Source organism: Sturnus vulgaris, chromosome 3 (genome assembly GCF_052056855.1).
Source record: "Sturnus vulgaris isolate bStuVul1 chromosome 3, bStuVul1.hap1, whole genome shotgun sequence".
NCBI classification, from domain to species: Eukaryota; Metazoa; Chordata; class Aves; order Passeriformes; family Sturnidae; genus Sturnus; species Sturnus vulgaris.
The window spans coordinates 47,971,466-47,995,564 of record NC_142245.1 but is presented as its reverse complement, the minus strand read 5'-3'; the positions used below and the strand labels follow the sequence as shown (position 1 = coordinate 47,995,564).

Sequence of the window (24,099 nt, the reverse complement as noted above, 5' to 3'; positions counted from 1 at the left end):
CTAACATACAGAAGCATCTCTTTCCCCTCCTCCTCTCTCTTTTCTGTTTTACTTCTTTCACCTCCCCCCAGAACGAGTGATTTTTGCTTTAACTTGACAAGTATTTCACAGTTTCTCAAGCATTTAGCAATGAGGATCTAATTGGAAAGTGCCAGGTTCTTTCTTATTACACTTTATCAATATTGTTAAGGGAATGATGTAATTGTTTGGGGTTTGGTGAAGACATTCCATGTCACTTCAGTGTTAATACCAGGCTGGAGCCTTCCTTGTCTGCCTGCGTAAGCTAGATAAACATAGACCTGTGTGCTTTCTTCTCATCTCAGGATACTTACTAAGAGAGATCTTGGAACATATGCCTATTGCGAGCTAAACATTTCACTTTTCATTTTATCCATGTGCCAGAAATCCATTCCTTGGATAAACACTTTACATACTGACACTCTTAAAGTCACTAAACACGATAAATAAAGAGAGAATACATCATTTCAAAACTGATTAAACATTTTCTCACTTGTGACAAATGAACAGCTATACACTGTATGGAGTCCCTGGAGCAGACATTCCATTTTCTTTGTCTTCTTTTTCTGTGTAAGATTAACTTTCCATTTCAGCTCATCTATTGCACAACTGAGCTTTTACAAAATACATATTACTGCATTTTCCCCAAATCATTCTTCATTTCAGAAACATTTTTTGTTATCGCTACAAGAGCTTTGCTTTTGGACTTTTGTATTTTAATGGAGACAAACTAATAAAAATAACAATAACAATAATAATTTTTTGAAAATCAAAGTTTTTAATGAAAGCTAAAGAAATGCTTCCATGCAATAGACCTGAACTTATACATGGGCTGAAGTCATCCACTTCAACAGGGAAAATCCAAGCACATTAATCACATTAACTTTGCTCCATCTAATCCATCACTTTTCCTTGCAATACTTGCTTGTCTTGTCATCCTATGCACTGCTATCTACCTATGATTAGTCAAATGCAACTAATCTTTCACTTAGCTTTTTAAGCTCCTATCATCTTTTTCACCCACCCCAGCCAAAAAGGATCCCAAGCATTTTATTTCCAAGCTAAATTAAAAATCTTACTGAAATAATCACACATACTACTAAAACTGTATATGAAGTTGTCTTCAGTGTTCTAACAAATACCACTAATCTGATCAAGAATTTCAGGGGGAAGGTAGAAGGAAGAAAGAAAATATCCTTGCTGGATATTCACAAAAAGGAGGAGCAGTGAAGCAGAATTTTGCTCTTTTACAAACTGTGCTAAAGGAGCTGGGAGAAGAAAGAATTAGGGAAAGCCAGGAGAAGCAAACCAAGCTGAACAAGAATTCATGGAACAGTTTGCTTTCTTCCCCATCAGGCTAATAAAACCAATACAAAGTTTTTGATATGATGGTTCCAGTCTAGTCTGGGAAAAAGATTAGAAAGGAAAGTGAATTAGACACCAAAAGATAGTGATAAATCACAAGATTTCTGAACAGATTGAAGATTCCACTGTCATTAGATTTCTGTCACATTCGGACTTGTATTCAAATCCATTTTTTGACTGGACAAATATTTTCCTCAAAAGAGCAATCAGGACCACAAAAGTCTCCTAACAGTGCCATCTTCTAACAAAGTTTTATTGTGAAGGAAAATGTTAAAGGTAAGAATTATGTAAGTGAGCAGATAAACAAACCTAAGAAATGTCAGGAATGCCTGTCATATACTTGAGCAAGAGGTATGATACTAAGCCAAAGCAATACCCTAATATTATGTCAGCTTGTCAGAGCATTGTGCTAATAGCACCAAGGTTGTGGGTTTGATCCCTTTATGGGCCACTCATTTAGGAGTAGGACTCGTTGATCCTTGTGGGTCCCTTCCAATTCAGAATGTTCTGTGATTCTGTAATGAAACTTAAGGGAACACAGACCCGCTCAAAGCAGCTGTCTGTGATTCTCTTATACTCCCTTACTGCACCAGCATGATGCCACATCACTGACATGCCACTCAAGGACCCATCATCTCCTTACAAATAAAAAGGGAGGTTCTTGTGGCACTCACTCCTCTTGGCTTCTTTTTCAGGTGTTCTCTTTAGTATGTGGCCCAAGGGAATAGAGAAAAAAAAAGTGATATTCTACCAGGAAAGACACCAACCACCTCATGGCATTACTGCAGGTAGCAAATTTGAGTGTTGGGGCCATAGAACGGCTAGCAAACTGTAGTAAAAACTAGAAACTTTTATAGTGATAACTTCTAGAGGAATCTTATTGAAGGACTTCATAATTCTGGGAATATATAATGGATATATTCATTAGTATGTATTAAGTGATAGCTGTAGCTAGTACAAAAAGAAAATGCTATTTTTAGTGAAAGAAACAAATAGACTGTGAGTTTCCCTAAATTTGGGCTATAAATGCTGTGCACCATATTTTGATCTCTTGCTGGGACTGATAAAAATCTGTCCCATTTAAACACTGCTGCTGGGGAACTCTCCAAAAAAATCAGAACTAACCACATATTGTGCAATGCAGACAGGCTCCCAGTTTTGGAAACTGTCTCAACTGCACACATCTATAATGAAATTTAATGATGTATTTTTCTTTTTACAACAAAAAATATTTGAAGATCTACTAGCTATTCTAGAAAGGAAGTCACATTTAATTATAAATCTTATTAGTTTATTAGAAAAGGTTATATTCTTTATAAAATAGACATTTTATAAGCACAGGAAGTGATACCTAATGAGCAATACTTGTTTGGGGAATGCTAAATATCACTCAATTCACCACAATTCTGGTGTAGTATGAACAGTTTTCTCTCAGTCCAAATGGTATACCCAGAATTTATTTTTATATAGGTTTAATGCATTTTCTGAAAGACAGGAGTAATGTACAATATTTCTTTAAAGAATTCCAATCTTTCTTCATTGTCAAATTAAACTTAACAATAACTAAATAACACTTTTCTTTCTGAGAGTAATTCTATACCATTCAAAAACACAGTAATGCTGGCTACCGATACAGCAAATACTAAAAACATACTTTTCAAAGAAAGGTCTTACTACATTGCTCTTTCTTACCTCTTATGTGTTTCTGTCAGTGACTTCTCTTCATTTTCTTGGTCTATTTTGGCTGTAAAAATACAATCAAATAATTAGCAACAAGGTGAAAGATAGGGATGTTTCAGGATAATTTCAATTTTAAATATGTCATGTGTAAAATATACTGAAACCGCCTGAGGATATTCTCATGTAGGTCAATTCCAAAAAAACCAACCATCTCCCCATTCAACAAACAACCACACAGACAAACTACACAAATTGGGATAACCAAAACCACCACTGCAAAAAGAAACAATTCCAAAATTCAAAGCCTTGGAAATGAACAAAAAAAACAAACCAAAAATCCTTCCAGTAATCTTAACAACAATCAAGTCATGAAATTGACTTAAAATCAAGTTATAAATAATGATTCCCAAAATTCAAATAATATGAGGAGGAGAAGCTGAGTAAGAACAGGAAGGATTCAGCCTTACATAGCTTTTCTACAAGTTACTTGGCAAATACAAATCAAATTCTTCCCTCTCCCTGTACACACATTCATTAGTGAAGTACTAAGGCTGTAGCAGGCCTGTATGGAAAACATGACTAGTTTTATATTTTATAGCATGTAGTGATCATGTGAAGGAAATTACAAATAAGAAACTGTCATTCCCACACATTGATGAAAAAACTATTTGCCACATGTTCTCTCGAATTTTCTGTGCACATTTCACTTAGATCGCTGAAAGAACACTTAACAAAAAATCCACAAGAATGTGCACATTAACTTAGGCATCACCAGTGTGCAAAGCAATTGTCAATCTGCTCTGTGCATGTGCCTAGGTTAGCTGAAATTTATATTTATGTAGTCATTCAGGTAATACAACTGAATTCTCATTTAAAGTCTGCATGCTTAAGCAGAAAACTTTTTTAATTTGGTACTTTATTCCCTTTTCAAGGGAAGTCTGCTAGACTCTGGCCTGTTAACTTGCAAGGAAAATTTTAGGATTCCCAAGAGTCAGAAAGTTTTGAAGCCTGAAAAGGCTCTGGTAAAAAATGTCAGTGGTATATAATTCATATAGAAATCTAAAAAAGAAACCTTTCAGCTATTTTTTATTCCACTTTCCCTACACAGCTCTACAATATTAAGCCATTAAAAATATTTTTCTGCATTGTAGATATACTGCCTTGGAAGATGTAAACCCTGATTTTAAATTTGTTGGGAAAAAAAGCAAAGCAATGGCATAATTAAGAAACAAAGATAACTTTTTCAGTTCAAATGTTTAAATCAACAGCAATTTACAAACATACACTCAAATAGGCATGTGAAATCTGTAGAAAAGATATACAAATGGAATTTCCCTATACTTTCCCCAGTCACAACAATGATCAGAGCTTTGTCTAGTGCTGCAAATGCTTTTTATTAGTAGCAATGTAGTTTTCTGAGCAGTAGCACTGCTGACTAGTGCCCAGATATTTGCAGTGAAAAACACTGTATTTAGTAATCATTACTTGAAGACTTGGGCTCCACCATTGTTATCCTGAAAGTGGAAAAAATATCCTAGCAAACCACAGAAAACTTGAGGGAGAGAGGGGTAAATGTTCTTAAGGAAATTGAAGAGCACGTGAATCCTGCCTGATTACAGGTTTCAATACTGACTTGAAACTTGGCCCAGATTCTTCAGAAGGTTTGTGAAGGCTCACAACCCTTTTGAGTGAAGTTGAGCCCAGTGCTGAGCGAATTTGGGCTGACTTGGAGTTTTTCTTGAAACCCTTGCATCGCTTTGGATAAGAAACCAGGTGAAATGCGGCAGCTTTTACAGAATTTCATTAATATTTTTTTTCATACTTCAATCCTGAAAATCAAAGTATGACCAGCAAAAACATATAGCCCAAAAGAGAAGAAGCTGTACACAAACTCTCTGGATGAAATGAGATCAAATATCTCATTCTGCATTAATACAATCACTAAGTATCTGTGGATACAATTCTTAAAATAAATAATTCTATTACTGAAAAATGCAATTTGGACTTCTTTGTCTTACAATGCTTAGAAGTAAGTCTACCATATTCCATACTGCAACAGACTTGTATTCATATGTCTCATTCTTAGGAATCTTTTTATCATTTCCAAGACTGATGCGATGGAATATCATTAGAACTGCCTTGTTTTAGTCCTTTCTTCTTTATTTCAAATGTTCTGCACATGTTTACAAACTATTATTTACCCACCAGTAATGGAGCAAATATTCCACCATTTATTTTTCAAAACAGTGTAAGCATAACATATTGTCCTAAGCTTATCAAAGCATATCAGAATATCCCCATTCTGGCACAAATTTCCTTTCAATTAAAAAAGAAAGTTATTGTGGTCTAGAGAAAAAGAAAAACAAAATAAAGCAAAACAAAACCAAGTTATTTTAAATAAATTCATAGAGAATTGGTATTACACAATAAAATGAAACTCTAGAAACCCTGAATGGCAGAGATACATATACTAGCACTTTTTTTTTTTTAATATTAAGTACTTATGCATAAGGCAGCTATTATACCCACAGAGAAAGATTTCATCCTCCTGCATCAAATCAACTCTTGGTATTAAACAGAATCTTGCAAGGGAAAGAACTTTCTCTGAAGAAGAATTTCCTTGTAGTTTGTTCCAAATGTGATGATATTTTAAAGCCTTCCTCATTTTATGAAAAAGATACTACGCAGGTGAAAATTTAATTTGCAATCCTTTTGCATTATCATTTTTCTAGACAGAAAAAGTTACAGATATTATGAAAACAATTCTGCTACCACAAGACAACAGGTGGCTTCAGTGAAAGAGAAAATACGATGTATACGCTCAGATCTGTCCCTGTCCAAAGAAAATAATCAGATGACTGCTTTTGCACCAGACACAGTAAACATCCAAGAGCTGTAGGGAAAACGGCTAGTTGAAGACATGCAGTGAAATTTAATCAGTAAGGGAAGAAAACCTCCTGTTATCAAAATGAAAATTTTTCTTATCATCTGGATACAATGGAATAACTATTAAATGTTAAAGCAACTGGAGATTTTTATAACTTGTGGAATGGGAATATTATCACCTGATATTAGTGTTATATGTACTTTGCTCTGTACTAATCACTCCATTGGTAAACTACTTCCAATTAAGTTTTCCTCTGAGTAGGGGAAGGAAAAAATTTAGTTATGATGGATCCAGGTGAAGTGTCCCAGAATGCATTATACTTCATCATTTCACTCAATATTATGCATCTTTATTATCACTTTATTATCACTTCCTCCTCCAAAGCAGTTCATCACAGGTGTAAAAAGAGTGCATGAAAGGCACTGGTTTGGCTCCTTCATTCTTGGCATATATTCAATAAGTGCCAAATGCCAGCTAAAAGGTGCCCACCTTGGAAGAACATTTAGGGGAGAAAAGTGTACTTTCTTTTACAAAGAGAACACCTATAACAGATGAAATTAAAAAAAAAGTATCTATACCCAGTCCACAGTGATCATGACCAACACAGAAAAATTAGATAAATCCTGGGATACCATAGCAGTTGACTATATCTGAGCACTCTCTTCTGCCTCTACAAATACTCTCTATCTTCTAGAAGAAAGGTTATTTCAAAAATATTATTTGATTTTCTTTGGAAAACATTAAAAGAAATCTTGTAGTCATGCAGTATCCATATCTGCTTTCATACATATTTGGAATCCATCAGCTAATACAGCAGTGACTGCTTGCAGGTTTACTGAGAGATGTAGGAATTTCTGCTTTTGGGTGAGTTTTCTTCCCAAATATTTCATATTTTATTGGCTTATCTTTTCTAACACCCCCAGCTAAGAACTTGATTCTTGACACTAATTTGCTAAAGTACATGCAAATAATCTGTTCCAAATCTATTAAAGACTATGTCATACCAGGAAATACTAACCCCTCTATTTTGTGTAATACATTGGTAAGCAAAAGTAACAGATTTATGTGTTGGCCTTGACACACTCTTTGTATTGTAGGGCTTTATATGCAGCTTTCATAATCCTAAAGATATATATATTCTGAAAAATCTACTTCAAATAGTATGGTTGAAAAATAACTTTAGGTCATATTGAAAAACATGGTCATCTCAAAATTCACAGCATTTTAGAGTCAAAGTAACCTCTAACAGAGTGAAGCTACTTTATCAATGGTTTACAACATGTACTGATTTAGTTATATTTTCCTTTTTTAGTTTGAAAGCATCTTTAATGCCTTCTTGTTGGATGACATTCCACTGTTTGCCTGCTTTTTCCATTAAGATACCTTCAGATTATTTAAAGTTGGTCTCCTTTTAGAGCAAGGTCTATACTTCCTAAACACTTCATATATTTGGTCAAAATTCAAGTACATTCCTTCCTCCCTACGTCATTGCTTACCAAGTGTGAAGACTGTACTATATCCAAGGCTCTTATATCAATTCTTTTAACTACAGGACATATGTATCTCTTCAAAAATTACTCACCATCAGATGTCCTAATTTCTATTTTATCACTTCTTTTTTAAATTTGCTTAAACTTACTGATTGGTGTTTTATAATTGGGGCATAAAACTCGATTTCATGCAATTCAAAATGAGCTTTCAAACAAGATCTCACAAACGAAATCTAATTAACTGAACTCTCAAATCTTCTGTCCTTATCAGCATATACCCACATTCCAGAATGATACATGCCATTGTTTTGTGTGTTTGCTTTTCCAATTCTTTTTTATTAGAGTCCTGCAAATATTACATATAAGCTTCTACAAAGGCACATATATGAATAAGCATACTAAAGTGACCTATGCATTTATGAAAATCTCATGTATCTCACCAAATTGAATGTGAGAAATAGACACAGACATTTTAGAAAATCCTGGTCTTCAGAAGAAGAAGGAAAATGCATTTTTCTATAAATAGTTCTTTGTTTTCAAGAAGCCTAGGAGATGAAATTAAATTAAATGGGGTTCAAAGGCAAGGATATAAACCACCGATTGACCACAAATTGTCCCCTCTGACCTCAGTGGACCATTTTGGTTGTCATGCTAAGTTCTCTGCAGAAATCAAGCCACAATGAATGAAGATAACTGCCAAGTATCCTTTCCTTTTAAGTCCAAAAACCTCTCTCTGCTAGTCTCCTCCAAATTTAACCACTATACCTTGTGCACTAAATCCGACTTTTAAAAAAGCTAACAATGTGAATATAGCTATTTTCCATATGTACAGACTATTTTCTCTGTGGACAGATATCGCAAATAATATCTATTCTCTCTATTATCAGTTGTTGCAATTTCTTGTTTGAAAGTGGGATATTTCACTCTATCAAATCTTCCACAGGATTAGAAAAATCTAAAAAAAAAAAAAAAAAAAATTTGGCTTACAACTAACTGGAAACTCAAGACATACAACAACTGTTTCAGACTAGGATTATTGTGCTCCAGTGTTACATACATATAATTAAAAAGCAGGAAAATTCATAGAAATCCTTTTTACTGAAGACAAAAAAATCATAAAAGAAAACAATTACTAATATTTTTACAAATCCTTGTTGGAGATTTACCAGGATCTTTAAAAAAAGACATATTTTCTTCCACACTGGTTATGAGTGAATAGTAGCTGGGGCTTTGGAAATACACTGAATATCTCCATTGGCAGAGGTACAAATTCAAAAAAAGTCCCAAGAAAACTAAACTAAGGACAAAAGAGAGGGAATTCGACCTTTTTGCTTAAAAAGTGTACGGAATCTGTCACTTCTGACCCATCTTTATTAAGGCCTGAGGACCTGAGGTATCTGAGCATACCTTCTGTAGGTATCTCAAGCATGTGACAGGGACAGAAAGAAAATGGATATAGAAAAAATACTGGTTGAACTACCAGGACAAGAAAGAGAATGAAGTTACTCTGCTATTATTTGGATCTAAGGTCCAAGTCTACAAGAGCTCTGTCAGCGCTTCTGAGAAAATTTCCCTATTCTCCTTGGTAGTACATATACTTTTAAACACCCTCAGGAAACTCCAAAATAACACTTAAATAAATTTTTTTTTTTTTGCAGTTAGCATACTATTCAAGATAGTGTTTTGAAAACCCTTGAAACACCAAAGCAGAATAGCAAATACATCAGAATCAATAGAAATTACTTGAGAAAAGTTTCTTCTCCTCCCTTTCTACCCCTACTCCCTTTTAGACTTTCGAATTTGTTTTGCCCCAAGTTTTGGATTTTGTTGGTGTTTGTTCTCTTTGCATGTTTTATTTAGTATGGTTGGGGTGTGAGTGGCACTAGGAAGAACTAAGCCAATTTAGATGGACACTATCAAAAAGGAAATGGGTTTTGGGGAAGACTGTAAAGAAAAGTTAAACAATCATTAAATTTTAAATGATAAGCCAGGGGCTTATGCTTAGTGGCTTTGTGAAAAAAAAAAAAAAAAAAAAAAAAAGCATAAAACTCAAGCTGAGAATTGAATATAAAATATGGGAGGGATTTGATGAGAAAAATAGACTCAAAGCTAGCAACTAATAAGAATTATAAATGTCCTCCATGTGTAAATGTACTAGATAAGCATGGTCACACAACAAGCTGACCCATTGGTGCCTATTCAGAAAGTATTCCAAGTAGATCTTGTAAATCTACTCAAACTGCATTCAAACACCCTGACAGAGCTTTTGTTCCACCAGAACTTTTTGTTGTTGGTTTGTAGCATGATCTTGACCTAGTGATTACTGTCTGTAGTCACCGTCTGGCCCCAATCCCTGCTGCAATTTAAGCTATTTCTGCTGAACCAGTTTCAAAGGGCTATGAGTAAGGAGATGCACGAAACTGCCATCCCTTCTCATCTCCCGATCTCTCTTAAGGGAATATCACATCTTCTCAGGTAATTGAATACAGGAATGCATCTGAGTAATCTCAGATGGAAGGCAACAAGAATCCTTTCATCTGCTTGTCGATGTCTTAAATATTTTTGCTTTTTTCCTCTCTTTTTATTTAAAGTGTTAACTAGTATTTGTTTATAATTAACTATGAATGTGCTTTCCAGTAACTTTCAAGTGGAGCCAGTTGTTTTTTTTCTTTTTTTTTAACAGATACAAAGCCTTTTCAATGACTCATTAGAGCTGAGTTGCTACAGTTTTGAGAATTTCTATTTACACTGAAAAAATATCCAAGTACATTTGGATGGCTTTTTATCAGGTAAATTCATGATAAGAAAGCTTTACAAGAGAATAAAGCAGGATTTATTCTGGGAATCCTATCAAGAGTCTTACATCCTTCTATACTTCCTATGACAAATGCATAATAGGCTGTAAGCACGAAGAATACCTGTTCCCCCTCGCCCATTTTTCAGATATTTTTATGCATACATGTAACAGAACACTTAAATAGAACATTCAAATTTAAACATTCAGACCCCAATTTCTTGAAAGATGACTTGGGATAGAACATCCAACATGCTGAACATTTTCCTAATGGTGTTGTTCCTTTTTTTCCAAAAATCTATGATCAGTTAAATACAAAAATATTTATATTCATTCCAGCCAATTATACTTGCTTATGATGTTATATCCTCCCACAACAGGAATGTAAATTATGTGCTAGAAATTGTGGCTGTCCAGTGAAGTTTCCAGTGACTGGAAAAAGGGAAACACAAAGTCCATTTTAGAAAGGTAAATAAGGAAAATCTGGGGAACTACAGCCCAGTCAGTCTCAAGTCAGTGACAGGCAAGATCATGGAGCAGATTATCCTGAAAATTGTGCTAAGGCAAATGGAAAATAAGGAAGTTATTAGTGACAGCCAGTATAGCTTCATTAAAGTGCAAAGACTGCCTGACAAATTTTGTGGCTTTCTATGATGGGGTTCCAGTGTTGGTAGATAAGGGAAGAGTACTGATGTATTCTGCCTGGAACCATACAAAGCATTTGACACTGTGCCCACATGACATCCTTATCTCTAAGCTGAAGAGACACAGGCTTGACAGATGGGACACTGGGTGGATAAAAAACTGGCCGATGTTCACACTCAGAGACTTGTGGTTAACAGCTCCAAGTAGAAAGTAGTGACAAGCAGAATTAGTCAGAGATTGGTTTTGGGACTAGCCCTTTTTAACAGCTTTTTTGGCAGCATAGACAGTGGGACTGAGGGCACACTCAACAAGACTGCTGATGACACCATGCTGTGTGATGCAGCCAACACCATAAGAGCTTTGTGGTGTTGGGAAGGGATGCCATCCAGAGGGACCAGGACAGGCTTGAGAGGTGGGCCTGTGCCTACCACATGAAGTTCAACAAGGCCAGGTGCAAGGTCCTGCACCTCAGTCATATCAATCCTAAGTACAAATATAGGTTAGGAAGAGAACGATTTGAGAACAGACAAGAGGAGTAAGACTTGTGTGTTGGCTTATGAGAAGCTCACCATGGCAATGGATACTCACAGCCCCAAAAGGCAACCATGTCGTGGGCTGCATCAAAAGCAGCGTGGCCAGCAGGTCAAGGGAGGTGATTCTCTCCCTCCACTCTGCTTTTGGGACACCCCACTTGGGGTACTATGTCCAGCTCTGGCACCTCCAACCTAAGCAGCAACCTTCTGGAGCAAGTACACAGAAGGTGACAAAAAGGATGGAACACCTCTCCTATGAAGACAAAAGAAAAGAAGGCTTTGGGGCCACCTTACAGCAGCCTTCCAGTACCTAAAAGGGGCTCACAAGAGAGCAGGTGAGGAACTTTTTACAGGATATTTAGTGATAGGACAAGGGGAAATGGCTTCAAACTGAAAGAAGGTACATTTACATTAGATACTAGGAATAAATTCTTGACTATGAGGGCGGTGAGACATTGGAACAGGTTGCCCATAGAGTTTGTGGATGTCCCATCCCTGGAAGCATTCAGGGCCGGGTTGGATGGGGCTCTGAGCAACCTGGTGTAGTGGAAGGTGTGCTGTGCATGGTAGGGGGTTGGAACCAGATGATCTTTAAGGTCCCCTCCAAACCAAACCATTCCATGATTTATCTGCCTTTGAAGGATGACATCTCTTGTCAGCTGAATTCAGGGAGAGAAAACTGGAGTCCAAATCCAACATTCTAAAAAACCCCAAAACATAGCAACAACCAAAAAAAACTCCAGAAAAATCACTCCATCATACTTAGTTATGTAATTTTAGCAGTTACTCACTATAATGTTGTCACGTCAGATTCACAGAAGTAAAATGCATTGTATTTTATGTGCAGCTTTGAGCTCGATGTTCCCTGCTACTGATCTTAAATCCTGCACTGCTTAAAGGTCTCAGTCAGGTCAGGACTAGGCAGGAAACAGATGTCAGTTAGACAGCATACCTATGACTTTAGGTACAGTAAAGATCCAGCAAGAGAATTGTTCATCCATGAGTCTGGCCTTCAGAGTGCTGAAGAATATGTGCCATTGTGATGAAGGACCTAAGTGCTCTTAAGCTTTAATGTCCTCTTAATTTTCATTTTCCACCCCAAGAACTATATCATAAAAGAACTCTTATTTGATTATATTTTTACTGGAGAAGAGATTTGAAATGTGAATTTTCTGCCCTCCCCTGCCCCCAACTATCCACAAGGTGTTTAGTAACTTTTTTTCAGAAGATTTTTTTTTCAGTCTTTTGAGTTGGATGACTTCATGCTATTGTGATACTCATACATTGTTCTCATGTGATGACAAAATATCTTTTCTTGCTCTACCACACCTGTGCTGTCTGAAACCACTAGGATGCCTACAAAAATGATTAGATGAGATCCTGTGCCAAAGGCACAAAACAGCTGACAGATCCAGTCTAAAAGTTTGGTCTTTCATGAACTTTGAAGCATGGTAAGGCTAATTCAGTGAAGCCTGGCTAGTGTTGCAAATGCAACACAATCTGAATTAGGATTATTATGTAAAAATGCACACCAATGGAGGTGCTGACATCTGAAGTAGGGATAAGTTTATATCATGCTGAAGTTAAACTATTTATCAGCATTAAGATGTCAGTGGGAGATTAAAAAAATACTTTCAGGACTCAAAGAACAAGTTTTAAAAGCTCCTTCAATAATTCAACAAAAAGAATACTAACAGAAAAATGTAAACATTCATAAAATTAAACTGTTTAAGTTTAATTCCTCCATCTTTTGTTCTAGTGAGTTTATTTTGTTTGCCCTTCATACTCCTCCAACATTTTCTTCTCAAAGGAAAAAAAAGGTATCTTTTAGATCTTAGTAATAAGTATATTTTGGTAATCATAATAATATTTAAAGTGAATGTCTCCACATAAATTACTAATATCCAATCTCTTAATGTTCCATGCAATTTTTTAAAGAACAACAAAAACACATTTATTCATTTATCTTCCTAATCATGTTTTGGTTACATTTTCCTCAAATTATTTTTAGAAAAACTATGAATTACTGCTGTGTTCTCCTTTATATTTATCAAATTATAAGAACAATATTTAAAGAAAATGGAATCTGAAAAATCAATCATTCTGGGTTAGAAAAGGCCAGAATGAAGATTACCCTAGCAGCACTCATTTTGCAATCATCTACAGTTTCTGGAGCCAGGAACTTAACCCAGACATCCAAGATTCAGTCTGATGCCTTAGTCTCATTCACAATCCATCATTTGATGATGCACAGCCTTTTGCTACTTGACCTAAAAGAACAAGTCATGAACAACTATCTGGTTGCAGCTACAACGATAAATAGAACTCACTGTGATTTATACATTCCTTTAGTAACAGTTTGGAAACTGGATTCCTGAATGCTCTTCCAGGAAGAAGAAGGAGATAGTTATAGAAAGTTCAACCAAAAGGACAATTTTAGCATCTTTATCCTGTAAGATCATGAGGATATGACTAGAATTTAGGTCTGGAGAAGAGTCTATATTATTGGGTCCAGCAGAACAAAACCTCGTGCTGGTATTAATTTACAATAGCAGAACTGCAGAATTTTGCAAAATAAGACTGGAAGGAGCAAAAGCTTGAATGGTTACCCTGTGGTCCCAAACTTAAAATCACACTAGAATAATTCTTATTGCTTTTAAATGAATTAGTCAAACATCAGACATTTTTGTTTGCACTTCGGCAAACAATGCATGTACTTCTCCCATGGCATAATTTTTTTTTTCTAAAGTCTAAAGCTAATTCTATTGACTTGGCTTCTTAATATGTTGTAGGATGATTTGCTCAGATTTGAAGTCCACAACATTTTCACAATTTATAGAATCTCAGTGGAAAACTGTGATTTCAACATATTGAATCTTACCACTATTCTGAGGGAGTGATGGTTGCTTCCTCCTGCCATAAGTTTCCAGCTTTACCAAGCTGACAAGAATGCCCAGCCTAGACAGCATCCCAACAGCAAACACCCAGAGACTGCTTTTCAGTGCAAAGTTAACCACAGTTAAAACCTGGAGACTACGAATCATTTGTGGTTCATGCACACACAATTCTTTCAGCATGAGCTGGCTAATATGTCCAGTGGGGACAAGGTTAAATTTAAATTACTAACTGCTAATGAAATTCCTCTACAAACTGCATAATAATTAGTACCCTCAGCATTTCCCCACTGTCTCATGTCAGACTCATTTCCACCAGGAAGCTTTCTGAACTGGTGGATGTGATCTCTTATGTATGTGCATCCCTATCTATCCACAGGTACACATGGAACAATGGAGACAAGGTTCCCAAATAGGGCTTTGCTTTCAACCTTTCTCATTCAAATTGTGATAACTTGTGGGGAATAACTGAAAGACAAAAAATGTCACTATATACAGCCTATATTGGGGACATGTAAATTTTAAATTCCTACTGTTTGGTATGAATACATTTTCATTAGAAAAGGACAATTGCTTTACTTAATTTCACAGTTACATATTACATATTGGAAACACTTATATAAATGGTTATAAGAAACTAAATAAGAAACAAAATAGTTTTGAAAAGTTTTGTTTTTTCTGACAACTTTTCTTCAATATCCTTTTTGAAGTAAATTTTCCACCATTTTTCCCCCTTTTCAAATCGTATAGCTATGGAGTAGTTAAGAAAAAATATAATTGACATTTGTAAGAATAAGAGAACCACATCATACATTTGGAGATTTGATGTGATCACAGTATGTGAACTCAAAAAGAGCATATGAAAAGAAAACAAGGAGGAGAAAACATGGAAGAAAACAAGAGAACCTGGAAGAACAGAGAGGAGGTTTTGAAGCACACAGACCCTCAAAAATCCAGTACAAAAGATAAATCATGCTTGCCAATTTTCGCTAAGCCAATGTAGAAAGGAGAGCACAGGTAATTTAACCTTCTGTTAAGTATATCGATCATTTAAGAATGATCATGAAGTCCTTCAAGAAGGGACTGGCATCCTGTCACTAATTTTATGCATTTAATGCAGTATACTTTAATGCACATGTTGATTGTTTAGCCTACAGACTTGGATAGCAAGGCAAATACTGAACAGCCTTCATCACACATACCACTATCATTTTCATCTAAAAATTTCATGATTCTGAGCACATTCTTGCCTCTTTCCCTTCTTTAGCTTTCAAATGAAACCCTCTTTACAATCAAGCTAGTGATATACAATTTTGTTTGTCTCTGAATCTTATAAAAGTGTTAACATTAAAGAATTTTTTTTTTAATTAATACATCATTAGCAACAATCAGCTAGACTAGTTGCAGTAACATAACTCAAAGTTATCTGGTTGCGTGTGACAGTAACTATTCTTATAAAGCATAGCCTTTCTAATCCCTTGCCAAGGATATTTAATTTGGTGTCCAAGTTTTCTTGCCTATGGGAAAACCATTTTCCATTTTAGCTGCTTGCAACATGTACAAGTGAATATGTTATAAGTAACTAGCTACTTTGAACTTTTGGGTCCCATTATGCACACAAGTTATCTACTCTGAAAAGGCATCAGATAAACATGCCAAATTATTCAACCTTATGAAAAATGCTTTTCATGTGAATTATAAGCTAAAACTTTTTCTGACTTTAGAGAAACTGGAACTTGAAAAGATAAAAACGTAAGGCTTGATTTTTCTTTGCCCAGAGCATATGTTATATAAACAAAAAATCCCCAAAAGGTGCCAAGAATTGTCCCTCTGTTTTTCTAAATGATCACGTGTGCAGTCTAGCTGAAAAGACTCATCGATTATGTCTACACAAACAACAAAAGCCCTTAGAAAAAATATCTAGATCAAAAGCCTGTCAAACACTGAACAGGAAAGAGAAATCCTGCTTTAAACATGGCCTCTTTCAAGTCGGAATTCAATCCCATGAAGTAAAAACAAAGGATTTCATAATGAAAGGTATTTAAATTACTATATTTTTGGAACTTAACCAGGGATTCTTTTTTGCTATATGTTAGCCTTTGTCTTTCTTACATTGGGACAGAATTTTGCGTAATAGGCCCCAAGGTTTTTAAAAAAATGTAGAAATTGTTTAGTCACACTTTACTGTGTTCACAATACACATTTCCAATTATTTTGATCAAAAGGGACAGTGATATTTTTACTGATATTATGGGTTTCTCCTTTTGTCAACCACCCAACAATGTACACTATTAATATGGGAACACAGCAAAGCTTGTAATGAATGTGATGGATATCCTTTTTTTTCTTTTCTTTTTCCTCACTCTACTAAAGCACAGACACATAATCACAAAGAAAATTGCATATTCTTTCAAAATCAGATCATTATACAGCATACATAAGATTATATTTTGGAAGGTATAGCCAGAAATAATAAAATAAATATAAATATAGATACTTAAAAAAAAATATGATTTCTAAAAGAAAAACCACAATTTTAACAAATTTTACTGTCTGCTGAGACACAACCATATAATCATAGAATGGTTTGGGTTGGAAAGCACCTTAAAGATCATCTATAGTTCCAACCTCCCTGCCATAGTCAGGGACACCTTTCTCTAGACCAGGTTGCTCCATCCAACCTGGCTCTGAACACTTCCAGGAATAATCCCCATGTTTGATTTCCTACTCTGTTAATAAGATTAAAATGAGATGATTTACAGTACGCCAGTAGTGATCTCTTATAGACAAACTTGTGATATCCCCTATCTATACATAAAAACTAGAACATAAACCTAATGCAAAACATTTGCTACATGTTCAGTCATACTCCTAACTGCAATATTTATATGCCATACACATAACCAGAATCCAGTTTTAGATCAGTTCATACCTGCTAGCACTGGAGACAACATCCTGTTTGCCAGGTTTGGCTAGTAGACATTTGTCTTAGAAAACATCAGTTCACATTTGACAATTAAAAATATTGGGTGTGCTCAATTTATTTCCTGTAACTGAAGTCCTATAGAATGGACCAGCACAGGAGCAGCCTGATCCAGTCCCCTCCAACCCAAACCATTCTATAATTCTGTACGTACTCCACTTACAACATTTAGATAGATAGGAATCTTGGATACTCTAACCAGGAAGATATATAAGCATATCTGACAAAGCACATTCAGCGCATATCAAATACAAAGCACCTTCAGTTAAGAACTATTTCTAGATATGGTAGCTCTAACACATCGCTAGGTTAATGAATTGATGAATAAGAACTAGAAACAGAATTCTCCCATAATTTGCCTGCTCAGGAGACAACAGGCAGACATCTTTGATTATAAGAGGAAATATCAAAGTAGAAGGAGCAGCAAAATGTTAAAATTATGTTGGTATACTCATCAGGGTATTTTAACCCTGATGCATTGAATTCTGACTTGTATTAAAGAGCAAAATGCAGAGTAGTATTTCAAGAGATGCTCTGACATACCGTTAGACAAAACCTAAAGTTATCCATATTTCCTATAATCTTGTCAAAGAAAGGTCTAGTAAAGCACAGTCTATTCATTTTTCAAGTGTTTTTCTACTAATACTCAGGATGCCAGTTGATCCTGGATATTTCTAGCATATTTTTTCTTGAAGTGTTAACTTTTAATCACATCCAAGTATTTCATATGGATTTGCATTGTATCTGGAAAACCTTTAACTACTTTTGTTATGCTTATTCCATGTTTTTGGCGCATACAAAGGAATTATCTCATTGGAATGAAGTTAACGAAACGGATCCAGCTTCAATAATTTTTGAAGGAACAAAGGCTGCAAATTTGTTTTCTACTGGAATGTTGAACTTAGAAAATCACATACTCAAGCCAATAGCATTTGTCTTTGCTGTCATGCAAAAGAGAGTGAATCACCTATGGTACAAGAGAATAACTTTACAAATCTGTTAGAACTGTGTGGCATCTGATTAAACTAATCCATGTCTTTCTGTGATGCCAAAATAAACAGTCCCTTTCCCACAACGTATAAACATTGTTCCCATAGCTTTCTTTTGAAATGTCATGAAAAGGTTAAGTGACGTTTCATTATTTACCTTGACTAATGAATTGCTCCATGTTGTCTTTGAAGGGCTGTAGGTGCTCTTCTAGTGATAGCTGATAAACTTTTGCTGCTTCTGTCTCACATGCTGAAATTGAAGTAACAGATTAGTTTAGGACGACACATCACAGCATGGATCTGCATACTGTAATAAAAGACACTAATTCCTATCCAGTGAAAATGCTGGAATATGTGCCTCAAACACACTACAAGTACAAACATTATGATAATAGAATCAGGAACAGTCATGCTCCCAGTTATATATTTTTATGTGCAGATAATTTGTGGCCAGCATGTGAGTTTAAATAAGTGGTAGCAAAAAAGTTAACAAAATCATTCAATTATTTTGAAGGAGAAAGACAAATTTAAGGGGCAGAATTGTATGGGAACAAAATAAAAAACTTGGATTCCAGGCTGTGTTGATATACCTGGCCCCAGGTTATAGTGCCTAAATAAGATTTGGATGCCAAACCTGCACCAAATAGTAGGAATGACCTTAATTTAGGAAGTTAAGCCAGATGAGGGCTTGATACTTGATAAAACCACAGACGTAGTGAAGAGTTTTGCACTGTTTAAAAATAATAGCGCAAAAGAATTAAAGTGAAAGATTTTAAGAGTATGGTACTTATGGCATGAACTCTGTGAGAGAACTTGAACAAGAACACCTTGCTACTTATTGGACTAAAAACCAAGATAGAGAATCTGGAGTCTAAAGCAGCCCTGACACAAAGATTATTTGTAGGTAAAGTGGTAATATTATACTTCCACCAACTACCCAAGATAATTTAATTTAGGTCAGGAGAAGACCTGAGAGTATTATTTCAGGTGAATTTTGTATTCCAATTTCCACTAAAAGGGAAATCTCTTTAGGCTGTGATAAGTTCTTATCATTCAACAGAAACGAATCCTGCTTGATTCTGCCTGAGAATTTCCAGTTCAAGTGCACACATTCCAAAACATGCATTTCCTTGCTTACCCTCCAGGGTTTCTTTAGGAAAAAAAGAATTATTACTATGTCTTTAAAGACAGAAAACTTGTCAAAGGTTTAAAAAATATTTTGAGGTAGCAGAAAGCATTATCCTAATATTTAAAATGCAGATATACCAAAAAGCAGAGTGACTCAAATAACTAGTAACTCCACACCAGTCGAGTAAAACCAGGGTGATAATTTTAATTATTATTTTTTTAAGGTTAGAGTGAAATAGAAATAATAACAGTAGACTTTCAGGGGAAAGATAAACATGAATATGTCTACTTAGGTAACCTACTTATGAAGCAATATTAAAATTGTTTTAAAAAATGAACACGCCCCCCCATCCCCCCAATTTAGTCATATAATATATAACTATATAATGGGAAGCCTGTAGTTTTAAAAAAAAATACTAGTCAATACATGTGAAATAGAGGTGGGGATCAAAATGATGATGGATTTTCTTACAACATATAACAGAAGAAAAAATAGAGGACCTATATACTATTCTGCAAAGGGAAATGTCCTGATGGTAATATATACAATTTGGATTTTCTCTTAGGCAGAAATACGTGTCAGAGCTCAAAGAGGCAACAGAACCTACCATAACATTTAATATCATCAAAATTCCATACCTTTTTTAAGAATATGGATTAGATATTTTTCAGAGCAGTACAGCATTATACTCTCTTGAATGTCTGCAGCTTAGTTGAACCAATGATCTCCCAGCAAATGTGAGAGAAATATATTATGAAGACTCACACCCACCAAAAATCTTAGCTCATACCCATTTCAACAAAACATGTAATATTGATTGTCAAAATGAAATTTCTCTTTCTTAACTGTTCAGATACTGGAAGCTCTCCCATAGTTGACTTGTTTTTGCACATATGTGTGGTGTGGGAAAGGGTGTGCATTTAATCATAGCTTTGTTTGTTCAGTTTTTGGTGGAGTAATTTTTGCTCTTTTCTGCCCACATCCCTCCCTCTGTGAAAAGACTAAAATCAATGATGTTCAGCAGAATAACAGTTCAGGCCCATTTTCTACCTTATTCCTGAATTGCAAACACTGTGTAAATAATTTAAAATCAAAAAGGAAAACACAGGGAAAACAATCCCTTTCTCTTGCTGTAGAGAGAGTAAATAAATTGTATATAGCATTCAGACTTTTAAAATTTAAAAATCCAGTCATTATTACCATATTAATGATTATTATGGTTGTTAAAACAAGTTAGTTCATCAGTTGCCTCCTCCATCAAAGAATTAATATACCTGTAAGCTCTTGCTAAGTTTCTCAATTCTCCAAATCACCAAGACTGGAATTGAAGTCTCCCTGCACAACCTGTTGGATATAGCACTCATTTATTATTTTCTGTAATTTGTCACTAGAATATAAAGCCCCACTATTCATATGAACTATTGTTACTTCTCATTGTAACTGAAGAAGTTAGTGTTGGTCAAATGAAAGTAGTACAGAATACCAGTTCCCAGTATTTCTACCCAAATGAAGAAATAAGATACTGAGTAAATGCTTGTGTCAGAAGGGTATTTCATAACTTCTAAGCAACGTGGAGAAAAAACACAGGGAAAAAAAGTATGAGAGGATACAAACAGCCTTCTAAGTTTTGTTTTTCGTCCTCAGCTTTATACTCAGACACATTTATCTCCATGAAACAGCTCAGCTAAACATCCCGAATATCAAAGGAATAGATTGGCAAAGGAGATCTGCTGTGACGACTTTGTAAAAGTTCTGTCTAAAGCAAAAGCTTGTCTGATTATTCTTAACTGACTCAAAACTTGGTCTTAAGTTCCCTATTCTCATGTTTAGCTATTCCGTCATTTTAGCAGACGTGTATGCAATTGAAAAGCTTAGAGGAAGCTAGCACGATTACTTCAAGATTTTAAATTTTCTTATAGTAAAAGAATGGAAAGGTATTCAAGGCACCACAAATGAGACTCATACAGGCAGTCACAAAAGCCAAGCACTAGGTAGAAATTTATCTCACAAAACTGAATTGTCCAAACAGGAATAAAGATACTTTTAGTTGCTTTGAAGCAAGGTGAAGGTTTTGGTATCCTCTAGTCCCAGATCATGCACTTGAGACCTTCCAAAGATCTCACATCCTAAGCAGAAATTGGCAAGGGCAGAGACACCTTTTCTCCAGCTCTCTATATCAATTTTAACATAAAAGCAACATATAAGCAATGGAAAGGACCAATAATAGTTCTAATTTCATCTCAAGATCATATGCTGCAGAGAGCTGTGTGTCATTTTTCACAGAACCAATCAAAATGGATTCCTGTGGGCAGTTCAAACTGGTACCTTTTTGCCCATACATACACAGGGGTCTCAAATGCTCCTGATCTGGAAATTGATGTGAAAAATCAGTGCCCAAAATCAGTTTAGAGATTTAAACAAATTGCAATGCTAGCTGTATCCAGTATCTCAAGAATTCAACTCATTCTCTATTTCTGTGTTAAAATAAAATTAATTGCATTTTTTCAAGCTATTGTGTTAGCCTGCTCATCCTACTTTTTTCTTTTATTTTTATTTAAGGTCAATTTACTAAAAAGACATTTAAAATTTCACAACAGCTAATGTCACTTAAGAGACATCCATACAGAAAAGGAAAGTGACAAACAGTCTGTGCTTTGCACTAACATTTTCAGAAAGTGATTCTGGTAAGAGATGTAAAATGCACTCTGTCTTATTATTAGAAATAGTTACTTTACCTTTCTGAAAAGGAGCAAAAAAAAAATTTTAACATTCAGAATATCTATCTTTTTAATGCACATTTCCCAGCTGGTTCTGTTGGATGCTAAATTTTAGCCCTGGAAGCACAAATCTCTTCTAAACATAAAAGATCTCTATTTGAACAAAATGGGTGAGGAGATGACCAGCTGCTCCTCAGGCTTACTGCATTTTCTTTGGCCAGGATAACAGTGGGCAATCGGATTTTTCTTTTCAACCCTCAAAACATAAAAACTAAATGAAAAATAAAAACAAACAAATAAAGGGCCCAAACCCAACAATAAAAAAGTCTAAATCTATCAAAAAAAGGGGGGGGGAAGCGAGCAAGCAAGCAAACTAATGAATTATCTTGTATGAGTAATTAACAGATCCATTAAGCTGTTTTTGTTAACTAATTCAGAAATGACGTATTTATCTATAGAAGTCTGCTAGAAGCCTGGTGGATTTTCAAAATAGTTAAAGATATTTGGGAGCACACCTTTAATTGAGACTTGATAGAATATTTGCTTTTAAGCCTTTATGGAAGCTTTGAACAGATGTCCCTAATTTTCTGAGGTTCTGAGTATTCAGACTTCCACAGGAGATGTGCCTGTGTCTTACTTGTCTGAAACCTATAGAACAACAATCGTTGCTTCCTCATCTTCCCCAGTGCTTTCTGGATTCCTTACAACTGCAACCTGTGACTATAAAGGGAAGTTTAGACTTTATCTAAAGGAAACAATGCTGGCCTCATCAAAAGACAAACTCTGATGAAGCCAGCCACAAATGCAGAAAGAGCTCTTAATTTTCTCCTATTTATTTTTTTTGGAATTGTAATGACTTACACTAAGAACTGCTGAGTCTTCAAGGGCTTCCATAGACAGCTCCTTGTTTGGAGTTTTAAGGACAGTAAAATATGACTCACAGATTGACTGAAAGCCTGGCTTTAGTTTACATCTGGTTTAGGTTTAGGAATCTGCATGCAGCATAGCTGCAGCAATTAACCCTTTCAGTGATAACTGAACAAACAGAGTTTGTGGATATACTGTTGTTAATGAGCAGGCAAATGTAAAGATTTAATTTGGTTAAAACAATACCTGTTTCTGTAAAGGTAGCTGGTAGAGATAATTGGATGACTGACCCAAACCACCACTGTTGCTATATTATTTTGCTATTAATTACCTTGAGTGATTTTTTTATAAAAGACTGTAGGATTTTTTCATCAGAATATGAATTTATGGATCATAAAAGAAAAATAAAAGATCTATTTTTTAATTGGGAAACATCTTCATTCACATTTACATTAAAACTATTGACAGAGAATGACAAAACCACAAACATTTCAAATTGTCTTAGAACAGATTTTTTTTGACTATGCAATGAATTCAAACTCCAAAGAATACTTTTTTTTTCTCATTTCAGTTCTCTCTACTGCAGCTCCCTCTTCTCTTGAAACATCAGTGTATGAGCACATTCAAAAAAACTTTTTGGGAAATCTCTTAGAATACACTTTATTTCACCAAACTTTAGTTTTTTTAAAAGACAAATCAGTAGATTAGGCTCAAGGCCTTTCCTTAATTGGAAAACCTATCAATCCTTATTGTCCCTCTCCTCCTTTAGGAGAGGATAATCAAATTTAAAAGTGCAATCTCTTTCCTTTCTTCCATCTAAAGTGGGGCTTTAAATGGCTTGAGGCTGATCAAGTTTCTTATTTGAAGTTAATAGCACTCTTGCTTCTGATCAAGAAGCAGCATCGAAATGTTGCCAGAGTCTTAGATCCATAATCGGAGCTGTGATGGAATACAGTCTTGAGAATATGAAAAGATACAAGGATACATGTGTGTGTGCATGTATGAGAGAGGGGCAAATAGAATGCTGCATTTTAAAAGTAATTTAGTCTGAAAACAGTAATATTACTTATTAAAGAACTAATAGTGGATGCAATCTTATTTTGAAAAG

At 35.2% G+C, this 24,099-nt stretch overlaps 1 protein-coding gene across 2 annotated transcripts in view; it reads right to left on the bottom strand.

The window, feature by feature from the left end:
• The window catches only part of FMN2 (formin 2), a 153,999-nt gene that overhangs the window by 30,835 nt on the left and 99,065 nt on the right, over positions 1-24,099 (bottom strand). For both annotated transcript variants that reach the window (XM_088161548.1, XM_088161549.1), the window contains 2 exons: positions 18,436-18,528; positions 3,076-3,127 (listed from right to left, as the gene is read on the bottom strand). In XM_088161548.1, coding sequence (XP_088017674.1) covers positions 3,076-3,127; positions 18,436-18,528 — 145 coding nt within the window. The remainder of the gene's footprint in view (positions 1-3,075; positions 3,128-18,435; positions 18,529-24,099) is intronic.